This window comes from Notolepis coatsorum (genome assembly GCF_963971535.1).
Source record: "Notolepis coatsorum genome assembly, chromosome: 11".
Classification (NCBI taxonomy): Eukaryota; Metazoa; Chordata; class Actinopteri; order Aulopiformes; family Paralepididae; genus Notolepis; species Notolepis coatsorum.
Window position 1 is genome coordinate 84,004,823 of NC_140175.1, and position 13,224 is coordinate 84,018,046.

Here is a 13,224-nt window from a genome sequence, read left to right on the forward strand (position 1 = left end):
AGCGACAGTATATGCTGCCCTGAATGAACTGGCTGTCTCCTTGAGCAAAGCAGATGTGATTTCGCTCACTTTTCTTGGAAGCACTTCCTTCTGGGTTTTGACATTCTATAGCTTGCTTATGAGCAACGCTATCACTGTGCAAGTATATTTTCTTCCTCAACTTCTTGCTCTGAGAGCTAGTCACAGTCCCATTCATCCACTGCTCTGCCAAATGGGCTCCAAATGATTTATTTAACAATATCTTGGCGTTTTTACATGGAAGGCAGCCAATGCATCCCTCCATGGCAAATAACCAGCTATATTTATTTTTTCAAAAGATCCACTGACTCGGACCCCAGCATTGTGGTGGTTGAGTAGCAGCGCAGTCCAGGTCTAGTGGTGGAGACTCGGGTCTGGCAGTGGCAAACGGCGCGGGTAACAATAACAGGTGCACTGCGCACAGGAGCAGCAGAGCTAACACTAGTACTAGCACTAGCAGTGTCAACTTCAGTGACAGTAGCGCTGCTAGCTGCTGCACTAACAGCATCAGACTTTGGCCTTTTTATAAAACCAAAGCTGTCCAGCTTTGTACAGCCTTGCGGCCGGTTGAGCCTTTTTTTTTGGCGGCATGTGGCGTACTGTTTAGTGTTTATGTTTTCAGTTGCAGCCTGCAGGACACAGACGGACCGGCAGCCTTCTGTTTACATCAGCTGCTTCTTCTTCACTAGGTTGGAGTAGCGTTAAACTTATGGGGCGACGCTCATGGGCGACACATAGCGGCTTGGAGGTGAAATGCAGCCTATTCCACAACATTAATTACGCTGTTCTTTTAAAAACTGAAAAGAAAAATATGATCTATTAACAATTTATTTAGGTAGCATAAATAATACTAATTCGTACAAAAAAAAAAAAAAAAAAATATAATTTTTTTGAGAGACCCCCACAGGGGGTCTTGACTATGGGGGCTCAGACTATAGCTATGGGGGCTGAGCCCCCATTGGTCCCCTCATAATTCGAACACTGATAATCACAGTCAGACAGTAGTTACACTGTCTACACTCTATAATCACAGTCAGACAGTAGGTGTCTACACTCTATAATCACAGGCAGACAGTAGTTACACTGTCTACACTCTATAATCACAGGCAGACAGTAGTTACACTGTCTACACTCTATAATCACAGGCAGACAGTAGGTGTTCTCTCTACACTCTATAATCACAGTCAGACAGTAGGTGTCTACACTAAACCGAGGCCCTGACTGAATTATGTTGTTAAAGAACCCAGGACGCCTATCGTAAAGAGTAGGGGGCTCCCCGACGTTCCTGGCCAAATTCCCAATCAGGTCTCTGACATCAAGGCCACCTAATCATCCCTTCCCCTTAATTGGCTGATATCAATCCCTGTCTCCTGGGCCCTATTCCCCGTACCTGGTTCAACTAAGTCGATCAAGAGTCCCATTATCCAGATTCAATTAAGGGGAGACACTGCAGGTGAATAGGGTAAAAAAATTAACTAATAGATATCACAATGAAACTTCCCCAGTTGATTACTTATATTAAGACAAGACTTTTTTGTATTACAAGTTTTCTGAAATTGTATGTTTAAATATGCAAATGAACAATGATCTACTTAAATATGCACTAATTTGCATATACTTCCAGGACAGAAATCTGAACATTGGATAAAGCCATTTTCAAAATTATAGTTTCATTTTGTTGACATATTAGAGCCAAAGGTTATTACAGAGGGGATTTTGGATATCTCTTTTTATCACTCCATAAATCAGAAAATACTCCATTCAGTCCATTTTTATGGTAAAATTCCATATTTCGCCATGTTTTTAGGAATAAAATGTGATATAAATCAGGGTATGAATGCGATATCAACAAACCCTTCTGTAAATACCTTCAGAACATAGATATGAATAGAACTGGAAGGTTTGGTGTATGTGAGTGCTACTGAAGTGGATATTTCTGGCTCAGAGTATGAGGAAAAACTCTTAAAACTCTTTTTTTTAAACAGATATTTACAAACACAATACCTAATCAAACCATTAGTAATAGACAACCTAAACACATGCCTGATAACTGAATAATAATAATAATGATGTTATTGAACTGAACAGAACTACACACAGGCTACAAACAGTGTAGTACAGTGTAGTACCCCCTAATAGGCAAAAAATATTTGAATAGATATCACTATGAAACTTTCCCAATTTGTTATGTACATATAAACTAAGAAATAATATATTGCAAGTTTTCTGAAATTTATGTTTATATATGCAAATGAGGCACTTCCCCATTAAATATGTGCACATTTATGGATGCAATAAGGCAAAATGATGTAAAATAAACAACTAAATGTGTGTTATTGACGTTTTATTGTCACTAGTTTCATAGAAGACATGTTTAGGAAGCAAAATATAACAAAATCTCAAAATCAACAAAAAAAGTATATTTGACTATTCACCTGCAGTGTCTCGCCTTAACCCGATGTTTGAAGCCGGGATTTTCCTGTTCCTCGAAGGTGGATTCAGTCTCGTTAACTCAAACCAGACTTGATACTCAGGATCAGTGCGCGCGCCCGCCTCAGCCGAGAAGGCAGCAAGTGTCGAGAGCAGAGATCCTGATTTTCTAACGGCATTGATTGATTGATTTAAAACTTTATTAACAGATTGCAGTACGGCTCAATAGCCTCGCCGACAAGTTAAATGCATAATCTATAGGCAAATTTTAAGTCCCTCATTACCCCAATCAATCAATCAGATTATATTTCTTTAAACGTGCCGTGCTGGCAGTAGGTTCATGGAATGGATAATCAAATGAGATCTTGCTAGCGAAAATAATTAGTTCAACAGTTTCAGAATAAGGATACGGCTCTCTTATCCATTGATGGATGTATGGTTGATGTTTCATTTGTCTGCCACCGTGGTCTGATGGTCGAGCATTTTGTCTTTCACACGGACGACCCGCGTTCGAATCCCACTTCTTCTAGCTTTCTTTTTGAAATGTAAATACTTCAATTTGGTGCACGTTGAGAGCTATATAAAGAATGACATCCTCAATGCATGTAGATTTATAATATTTTAACTTAAAACTAGGCTACTTTTGCGTATAATCATTAATATTATATTCCAAAAAAATCATATTAGAAACACAGGGTCTCGAACCCGGGTCGCCGGCTTGCCAGGAGTGAACACTGCCGTTGGACCACTGTGCCAGACATGATATATCCATTGTGTATCCAAGACCATCAATGGACAAGAGACCCGTGTTTAGAATATTTTTCTTTTGAATGAAGTTTTATCTCTTTATTCTCAAATGCATTAATCCCAGTTACAATATCACAATAACGTGTGAGTGATGATACAATTCAACAATCCTCAGATTCCTCGTAATTCATAATCCACAAAAACCACAATCCACGCATAGACACTTCAATTTTATGCTTGAATGAAACACAATCCAGGCGCTCCCACAGCGGAGAATATGAAAGGAATCAGAGCCAAACGAGCGATAGGTTTCAATCATTAAAAATATCCCCGCAGGATTCACATTTGCAATGCTGCGCGTTGTTAAAATAACCACATAATGTGTACATCGCACCTAGCGAGCGCCACGGTATATATAACGTGCATTATTTAGGACAACGTGAATTTAGTATCAGCATTTTGGGTCTATTTTACATTTCAAAAGCCCCCTCTGGAAGAATGAAGCACAAAAACGTAATTCAGAATGGTATAATGCAGATCCTAGACTGTGAGAATCATTTCAGGAAGCGAGCTGTCATTTCTTTGCGGGGGCGTGGCCATGGTTCATCCAGCTAACTGAACTTAAGCCTGCTCTCGACCAGGCTCAAACTTTTTGATCTGTTGTCATGGTGATTTGGACAATCGAGCGTCGGGGAACAGAAAGGTCTGGCTTAAGTCAGGCTATACTGGAAATTATCCGGCTAACTCAGTTAGCCAGGTACGGGGAACGGGGCCCTGAGCTGTTCAGCCATTGTGTAGTGTGATGTGTGCCTGGTGCCAGTGTATGGTAGCCATTGAGCCTGCGTAGCCCAAGGTTTGGTGCTACCAGTGGTAGTGAAGGAGGCAATTTCCACCATACATTGTAAAGCGATTTGAGTGTCTAGAAAAGCGCTATATAAATGAAAGTTATTATTATTATTATTATTATTATTATTATTATTATTATTATTATTATTATTATTATTATTATTATTATTATTATTATTATTACACTCTATAATCACAGTCAGACAGCAGGTCTACACTCTATAATCACAGTCAGACAGTAGTTACACTGTCTACACTCTATAATCACAGTCAGACAGTAGGTGTATACACTCCCCTCACAACACCAGACTGACCTGGGTCAATACAAGTTGTTTAACCAGGTCTCTCTGTGATAAAATGGGTATATTGTTGTTGGCCTCTGAGTAGCTCCACTGGAGCAGTTAGGGGGTTAAGTGCCCTGCTCAAGGGCACTCCAACATTAGAGAGGTGTACTTAATCACATCCCCTGTCAAGATTCCTGAGCCGGTAACAGACGTAGCAGTTGAAAACAGCAGCAACATCCACTGCTAAGACATTCTGTTTCCAAAGTCTTAGTGAAACAGGGAAATCCAAATAGAAAAAGCTCTGGAAACAGAGTTGCAAGGTTTTCATCTGACGCGAGCAAAGTGCTGTGATTTGAGTTTTCTTCTCCCCTTTTCCCCCTGACAGTTAAATGATTTATTCTGTCGAATCTCGCCTGTCATCTGTTCCCTCGTCTCTCTTCTGAGACGGTGCAGTGCTTCCCCTCTGTTAGATCTCTCTCTCTTCTTAGTCCCCCCCCCCCCCCTCCCATCACCTCAGCCCGCCTCAGAACGGAGACGCCTTGACTCCTTGTGTTTTTTTTTATTCCCCAGACGCTTGGCATATTAAAAAAATATATATATCTTTATTTTAATCGGCACACTCAGCTCCGAGCTAGCTTGTATAATGCTACAATGCCACGCCAGTCACTTTGGATAACGCACATAGAATCATTATTAACCACCATGTATTTGTTGATTTTTTTCGAACAAATATTCTTCAAATAGGCAACAGTTTACTTTAGGGGCACAATAATAATTATGAAGGACCTAATAGTGACGACTAGGAACTATTGAGAAACGACATGTTAACTGTTGTTTAAGCCTCCGTTACTCAAGTCTCAGAGCAGAATGGCTTCTACTTCTCTTCACAACGACACAAGAACTACAACTATTACAACTATCCATCTGATTCTTTGTTGACATACAGCTCCTTGTTAGTTCTTAATCACTACTTATTGTTTGTACCGTAAATACTTAAAATCAGTAAATACTTAAAATCTGTATTTGTGCCCCCCTAAAGTAAAGTGTTTACCCCCCCGCCCCGCATCACAACCCCCCCCCCCCCCTCTCCCCTCCTCTGACATTTCCCCTCCCCCCATGTCTCTCTCCTGATTGGTTGGTCCGGCAGGCGGGGACCTCCAGGCGTCCTGCGCGACGTTAGACGAGGGAGGCTGCGACGACAACCTGGACTGGGAGGAAGAGAGGGAGATGGAGAGGCTGGCGTGTGAGGGAGACGACTTCATACCGCCAAAGATCTTGGTGAGAGACGTGGGGTTCTGAGGACCCCCAGGGGTCCCTGAGAGGGTTTCAAGGGACATCCCCCAGATGGACGGCATTTATATATAACAGCTTTTATCCAAAGCACTTCACAACTCATGCCTCACGTTCACCCGTTCACTCACACATTCACACACCGACGGCGGAGGCGACCATGTAAGGTGCCAACCTACTCATCGGGAGCAGTTAGGGGTTAAGTGTCTTGCTTAATCTTCTGTAGTGTGGTAGTGAAAGGGTTAACACTTTGCCGTGTGGCAGTGAAAGGGTTAACCTTCTGTATTGTCACAGTGAAAGGGTTAACCCTGTGGTAGTGCAAGGTTTAAGGACACTTCGACACACTGCCGGGAGGAGCCGGAATTGAACCAATCGGAAGACGACCAGATGACCGTTCTACCTCCTGAGCCGCTGCACGACCGCTCTACCTCCTGAGCCGCTGCACGACCGCTCTACCTCCTGAGCCGCTGCACGACCGCTCTACCTCCTGAGCCGCTGCACGACCGCTCTACCTCCTGAGCCGCTGCACGACCGCTCTACCTCCTGAGCCGCTGCACGACCGCTCTACCTCCTGAGCCGCTGCACGACCGCTCTACCTCCTGAGCCGCTGCACGACCGCTCTACCTCCTGAGCCGCTGCACGACCGCTCTACCTCCTGAGCCGCTGCACGACCGCTCTACCTCCTGAGCCGCTGCACGACCGCTCTACCTCCTGAGCCGCTGCACGACCGCTCTACCTCCTGAGCCGCTGTACGACCGCTCTACCTCCTGAGCCGCTGCACGACCGCTCTACCTCCTGAGCCGCTGCACGACCGCTCTACCTCCTGAGCCGCTGCACGACCGCTCTACCTCCTGAGCCGCTGTACGACTGTTCTACCTCCTGAGCCGCTGTATGACCGCTCTACCTCCTGAGCCGCTGCACGACCGCTCTACCTCCTGAGCCGCTGCACGACTGCTCCTGTCGTGCCTGTTTTCATTTCACTGCCATTCATGAGTGATTATTGTGATCATAGGTCTCACTTGCTCCACTGTATCTCAGCTATAGAATTCTATTAACCAAGGAATCAGTAGCTAATATTAAAATGTCAGAGGATTCAGTCAAATGTAATGTTTTTTCTAGTTTTCATATACCTTGGTGTTGAGATGGTTAGCCCTGTCGGCTAGCTGTCTACCAAGTATGCTTGTTGTCGTCTGTTTGTGAAGCACTGTGTAGCTGTGCTTTGAAAAGTGCTCTATACTGTACATGTATTTAAAAACTAGCATTATGCAAATAATTGTTAGTGTTTGTTTTAACCTGCATGGAAAATCAGATGGGTGGGGTTTCCCTGCAAGAAAAACCAGCATAGACCAGCATCCGGACCGTTCCTGCCCACTTTAACCCCTGCCTAACAGTTGGTTCTGATCAAGCAGTATGATTGGCCCCTGCCTAACAGTTGATTCGGATCAAGCAGTATGATTGGCCGAGAGGCGTGTGTTATATTTGCTATAACATCATGGCAAGGGGTTGCTGCTATACAGAGCTAATCTCTTCATCAAGACTTTATATCTCAGTGTTTTATTCACAATATGAAATCAGTTATGTATAGAAGCCATACTATAAAAGCAATAGAATGCTCAAGGTTACTAGATGTGTTATAATAATGTCAAGTAAATAATATCACAGCTTTAATGCTCTATGGCAGTCGCCTGTGGCTCATGCCTGCAGCCACAGCTGCAATGTTCTCTTAACACAGTCCCTCTCGCGTTGAAGTGCTTAAGCAATACTGTGACAGAAGCACACTATCAGAGCTGTAAATAATATATTATGGATAGTCTCGCTTTGCCCTGCCGGTATTTTGGAAGAGACCCACCTAATCCTGACTCTTTTTTCCTTTATTTTATCCCTCCTCTCCTCTCTCCTACTCTCCTCTCTCTCTCCCCCATCTCTTCCTCTCCTCTCCTCTCTTCTTCCTCTCTCCTCTCCTCTCCTCTCTCTTCCCTCCTCTCTCCTCCTCTCCTCTCCTCTTCTTCCTCTCTTCTCTCCTCTTCTCTCCTCTCCTCTCTCTTCCCTCCTCTGCTCTCCTCTCCTCTCCTCTCCTCACTCCTCCTCTCCTCCTCTCCCCTTGAAACATCTTTCACATATTACAGCTTATTTCCTCTAAAGTCCCTAAGGCAGAGTATGTTCCCAACATCATCCGCAGGGACGACCCGTCAATCATCCCCATCCTCTATGTGAGTCTAACACACACACACACACACACACACACACACACACACACACACACACACACACACACACACACACACACACACACACACACACACACACACACACACACACACACACACACACACACACACACACACACACACACACACACACACACACACACACACACACACACACACACACACTCAAGTATCAAGTCTAACACACCCTAACAGCAGGGCACCACCAGCCTGCAGAGTCAAGAATTCACCTGCCAATTCCAGACCGACAGAGGGGGCATGTGGTAGTGTACACCCTCCCCAGACCAATAGAGGAGGCATGTGGTAGTGTACATCCTCCCCAGACCAATAGAGGAGGCATGTGGTAGTCTATATCCTCCCCAGAACAACAGAGGAGGCATGTGGTAGTCTACACCCTCCCCAGAACAATAGAGGAGGCATGTGGTAGTGTACACCCTCCCCAGAACAATAGAGGAGGCATGTGGTAGTGTACACCCTCCCCAGAACAATAGAGGAGGCATGTGGTAGTGTACACCCTCCCCAGAACAATAGAGGAGGCATGTGGTAGTCTACACCCTCCCCAGAACAATAGAGGAGGCATGTGGTAGTCTACACCCTCCCCAGAACAACAGAGGAGGCATGTGGTAGTGTACACCCTCCCCAGAACAATAGAGGAGGCATGTGGTAGTGTACACCCTCCCCAGAACAACAGAGGAGGCATGTGGTAGTGTACACCCTCCCCAGAACAACAGAGGAGGCATGTGGTAGTGTACACCCTCCCCAGACCAATAGAGGAGGCATGTGGTAGTGTACACCCTCCCCAGAACAACAGAGGAGGCATGTGGTAGTGTACACCCTCCCCAGACCAATAGAGGAGACATGTGGTAGTGTACACCCTCCCCAGACCAATAGAGGAGGCATGTGGTAGTGTACACCCTCCCCAGAACAACAGAGGAGGCATGTGGTAGTGTACACCCTCCCCAGACCAATAGAGGAGGCATGTGGTAGTGTACACCCTCCCCAGACCAATAGAGGAGACATGTGGTAGTGTACACCCTCCCCAGAACAATAGAGGAGGCATGTGGTAGTGTACACCCTCCCCAGACCAATAGAGGAGACATGTGGTAGTGTACACCCTCCCCAGACCGACAGAGGAGGCATGTGGTCTAGTGGGTAACACTGTCGCCTCACAGCTTGAAGGTCCTGGGTTCGATTCCCGCTTGGCGACCAGGTTTCCCCATTGCCAGGTACCCAGGTGGGGTATCTCCCGGGCCCTTCTGTGTGGAGTTTGCATGTTCTCCCCGTGCTCGCAAGGGTTTCCCTTCCCAATAAGATAAACCCAATGGAAAAAACATGCACAACAGATCGCGTCCCTGACGAAGACGGACAGGAGCACTTGGATTGGTCCCCGGAGCGTGGGCCCACGCCACAGCCCCTATCCTCTCCCGGCTGCTGGAAGGACCCAAAAAATAATTGCATGTGTGTGTGTTCCTGTGTGTGTGCCGCCCATCGCATGCATGACGAATAAAGACTTCTTCAAAGTCCAGTTTTTATTATTTTATTATTATTATTATTATTATTATTATTATTATTATTATTATTATTATTATTATTATTATTATTATTATTATTATTATTATTATTGTTATTATTATTATTATTATTATTATTATTATTATTATTATTATTATTATTATTATTATTATTATTATCATTATTATCATTATTATTATTATTATTATTATTATTATTATTATTATTATTATTATTATTATTATTATTATTATTATTATTATTATTATTATTATTATTATTATTATTATTATTATTATTATTATTATTATTATTATTATTATTATTATTATTATTATTATTATTATTATTATTATTATTATTATTATTATTATTATTATTATTATTATTATTATTATTATTATTATTATTATTATTATTATGTAGTAGTAGTCTACATCCTCCCCAGACCAATAGAGGAGGCATGTGGTAGTCTACACAACGACCAGGAAGGAATTGCCATAACGGCTAAATTGTGGGATTGGGGGAGAAAACGTTCAAACCTGTTTTGTTTTTTTCATATAATGTAGCTCTATAAACAGGTAGAACATGTGGGTGAAGTTTCAAATGTTTTTAAAATGTTTATTTGTTAAATAGGTTAAACTATTTAAACTATTTACTTTTGTATTTGTTTTTTGACTGGATATCTCTCTGTCTTCAGGACCATGAGCACGCCACATTTGATGACATTCTGGGTAAGTGAACTTGGCTGTGTGCACGATAATATGTGTGTTTACCTGTATGAGACCTGGGTCCACTATTGGTCCATTATTCAGGGCCAGGCCTAGTACATGTGACGCCCCATAGGTGTGATTTTACACCAGTGCCCTCATCCTCATCAGGGACAATCCAATCCTCCCCTCCTCCCTGGCATACAGCCCTAATCATTCTTTATTATCTGACATCATTCCAATACACTATGTCACCTTTAACCGTCTGTAGTGTGGTAGTGAAAGGGTTAACCTTCTGTAGTGTGGTAGTGAAAGGGTTAACCGTTTGTAGTGTGGTAGTGAAATGGTTAACCTTCTATAGTGTGGTAGTGAAAAGGTTAACCCTTTGTAGTGTGGTAGTGAAATGGTTAACCTTCTGTAGTGTGGTAGTGAAGGGGTTAACCCTTTGCAGTGTGGTAGTGAAAGGGTTAACCCTGTGTAGTGTGGTAGTGAAAGGGTCAAAGGAACATGCCAACATTATGGGGAATGTGCTTACCGTCTTCTCAAGAGTCAGACAAAAAGATACAGTTGTAGGGTTAGGGTGATGGTAGGGTTAGGATTATGGTGAGGATTAGGTGGTATGGTTAGGTTTAGGGTGAGTGTTAGGTGGTAGGGTTAGGGTGAGGATTAGGTGGTTGGGTTAGGGTTAGGTGATAGGGTTAGGGTTAGAATGTAGGGTTACGGTTAGGTGGTTGGGTTATGGTTAGGTGATAGGGTTAGGTGATATGGTTAGGGTTAGGTGGTAGGGTTAGGGTTAGATGGTTGTGTTATGGTTAGGTGGTAGGCTTAGGGTTAGGTGGTAGGGTTAGGGTTAGGTGGTAGAGTTAGGGTTAGGTGGTAGAGTTAGGGTTAGGTGGTAGAGTTAGGGTTAGGTGATAGAGTTAGGGTTAGGTGATAGGGTGAGGGTTAGGTGGTAGGGTTAGGGTTAGGTGGTAGAGTTAGGGTTAGGTGGTAGAGTTAGGGTTAGGTGGTAGAGTTAGGGTTAGGTGGTAGGGTTAGGGTTAGGTGGTAGAGTTAGGGTTAGGTGGTAGAGTTAGGGTTAGGTGATAGAGTTAGGGTTAGGTGATAGGGTGAGGGTTAGGTGGTAGGGTTAGGGTTAGGTGGTAGAGTTAGGGTTAGGTGGTAGAGTTAGGGTTAGGTGGTAGAGTTAGGGTTAGGTGGTAGGGTTAGGGTTAGGTGGTAGAGTTAGGGTTAGGTGGTAGAGTTAGGGTTAGGTGGTAGAGTTAGGGTTAGGTGGTAGAGTTAGGGGTAGGTGGTAGAGTTAGGGTTAGGTGGTAGAGTTAGGGTTAGGGTGAGGGTTAGGTATTAGGGAATACCAATCAAATAAAGATTCTAATATGTTAACTGCCTGAGACAGTTCAATCAATATATTGTGAACATGAGCTACTCTCTCCCAAACCAGAAACCAGAGAAGTAAGAATCAAACCTGTGAGGTCATCAAGTATAAAGTCTGGAGCTGATCCATTGACAATGAATGGGATATTTTGTGGACCCCTAGAGCGTTTGTTTTATTTTTTTATATTCAAATTAGCATTATTCTAGTGGTGTTCTCAGTTCTGAAACAGAAAATGTATGAACTCAGAACATTCTATGGACCAGCGTCTTGTCATCTTATACTTGATGACATCACACATTTGAGTTTTAGCACTCTAGTGTTTGGATTTGGGAGAGAGTTGCTCATTTTCACTAATATGTTTGTACTGTCTTAGGCCAGAGGAATAATGTATGAATTCAGAAATGTAATTCCCCTTTAAGTAATACGTTGCTTCATAAACAACATTGTAGATGAGAATGATGCTGAATTAGCTGCTTAGCCAATGTAAAACAAATTTAAAATAATGTCAAACGTCAAAGTGAGTGTGTCATGGACTTACAAGACACGTCATACACAGACAATGCAATGGTGTACAACACAGAAATCTGACTCCAGTTCACACATACAAAGTGGTCTGTCTTTCAAATACTGTACACGTGTCACCAAAGAAAGAACATTTCCTTAAAAAAAACGATCTCGTAATCCTGGAGCCCAAAAGAAATGATCAGAGACACAAGACATCTTACTAAAGGGTAACACTTCTTTCTTACACATATTTTTGGTCAGATTTAAAGCAGAGCTCTCGCTGTTCCTATTCAGTGTTGCTGTTTGTGTTTTCTGTTGCACGTTGATATTCCTCCCCCCCTTTGCTTCTCCTTCGCTGTCAATCACCATTTCACTCCCTAGGCATTACTGTTATTTTTACCTCCCTTTTCATCATCCTCGTCTCTCTCTCTCTCTCTCTCTCTCTCTCTCTCTCTCTCTCTCTCTCTCTCTCTCTCTCTCTCTCTCTCTCTCTCTCTCTCTCTATCTCTCTCTCTCTCTCTCGCTCTCCCTATATGTCTCTTTCTCTCTCTCACACTCTTTTATCTTCTCCATTATTCTGTGTGCCTTGTCCTCACCACTCCTTGTGCTTGCGTTTGACAGAGGAGATTGACAAGAAGCTGACGGCCTACAGGAGAGGCAGCAAGTTGTGGAGGATGCTGATATTCTGTCAGGTGAGAAGGGAGAAGGAGACCTGCTCCTACGCAGAGAGTTGGATGATGTAGTCACTGCCCAAGTGGAAGTAAACCAACTTGTTCAATGTTGGGTGCGTTACCAACAAAACTAATATATTCCTTGTTACTCATTATTCATTTCAAGTTCAAGTTTCAAGTTTCTTTATTAGTTGTCATACAGAAGTACATAATACTTTTATACAAAATGCTTCTTTCTGTTACGCTCCAGAGACTGTGCTAGGCAAAAATAGATAAGTATAAAATAAGTATAGCAAGTATAAAATAGAAGTACGTAGACAAAACTGTTCAGTATATACATATATACAATGCTCAATGTAGAGTAGAAGTAACTGAGTTACCATACAATATACAGTGCAAAGGATGAGGTACAATTTAGGTACAATTTACAGTAAGGTGTAGTGAGGTATGGGTTGTAGTACAAATTTATTTATTTACCAATAAATATAAAGTGTGCTTAGGTGTTCTAAAGTGGTTAAAGTGGGTGCTGCAGTGAGTTGTATGTTTAAAGTGAGTGTGTGCGTGTGGATGTGTGTGCTGTGAGTGCATTTGATGGTTGTTACATATTGA

The 13,224-nt window shown here is 42.9% G+C and overlaps 1 protein-coding gene across 1 annotated transcript in view; it reads left to right on the top strand.

Annotated features, from left to right (window-relative positions):
• LOC311237171 (NMDA receptor synaptonuclear signaling and neuronal migration factor-like) overlaps positions 1-13,224 on the top strand; it is a gene marked incomplete at both ends in the record, with an annotated part of 205,911 nt that overhangs the window by 165,088 nt on the left and 27,599 nt on the right. The window contains 4 exons of the mRNA XM_084324980.1: positions 5,473-5,603; positions 7,742-7,825; positions 10,056-10,089; positions 12,566-12,636. Of these exons, the coding sequence (XP_084181106.1) occupies positions 5,473-5,603; positions 7,742-7,825; positions 10,056-10,089; positions 12,566-12,636 (320 nt within the window). The remainder of the gene's footprint in view (positions 1-5,472; positions 5,604-7,741; positions 7,826-10,055; positions 10,090-12,565; positions 12,637-13,224) is intronic.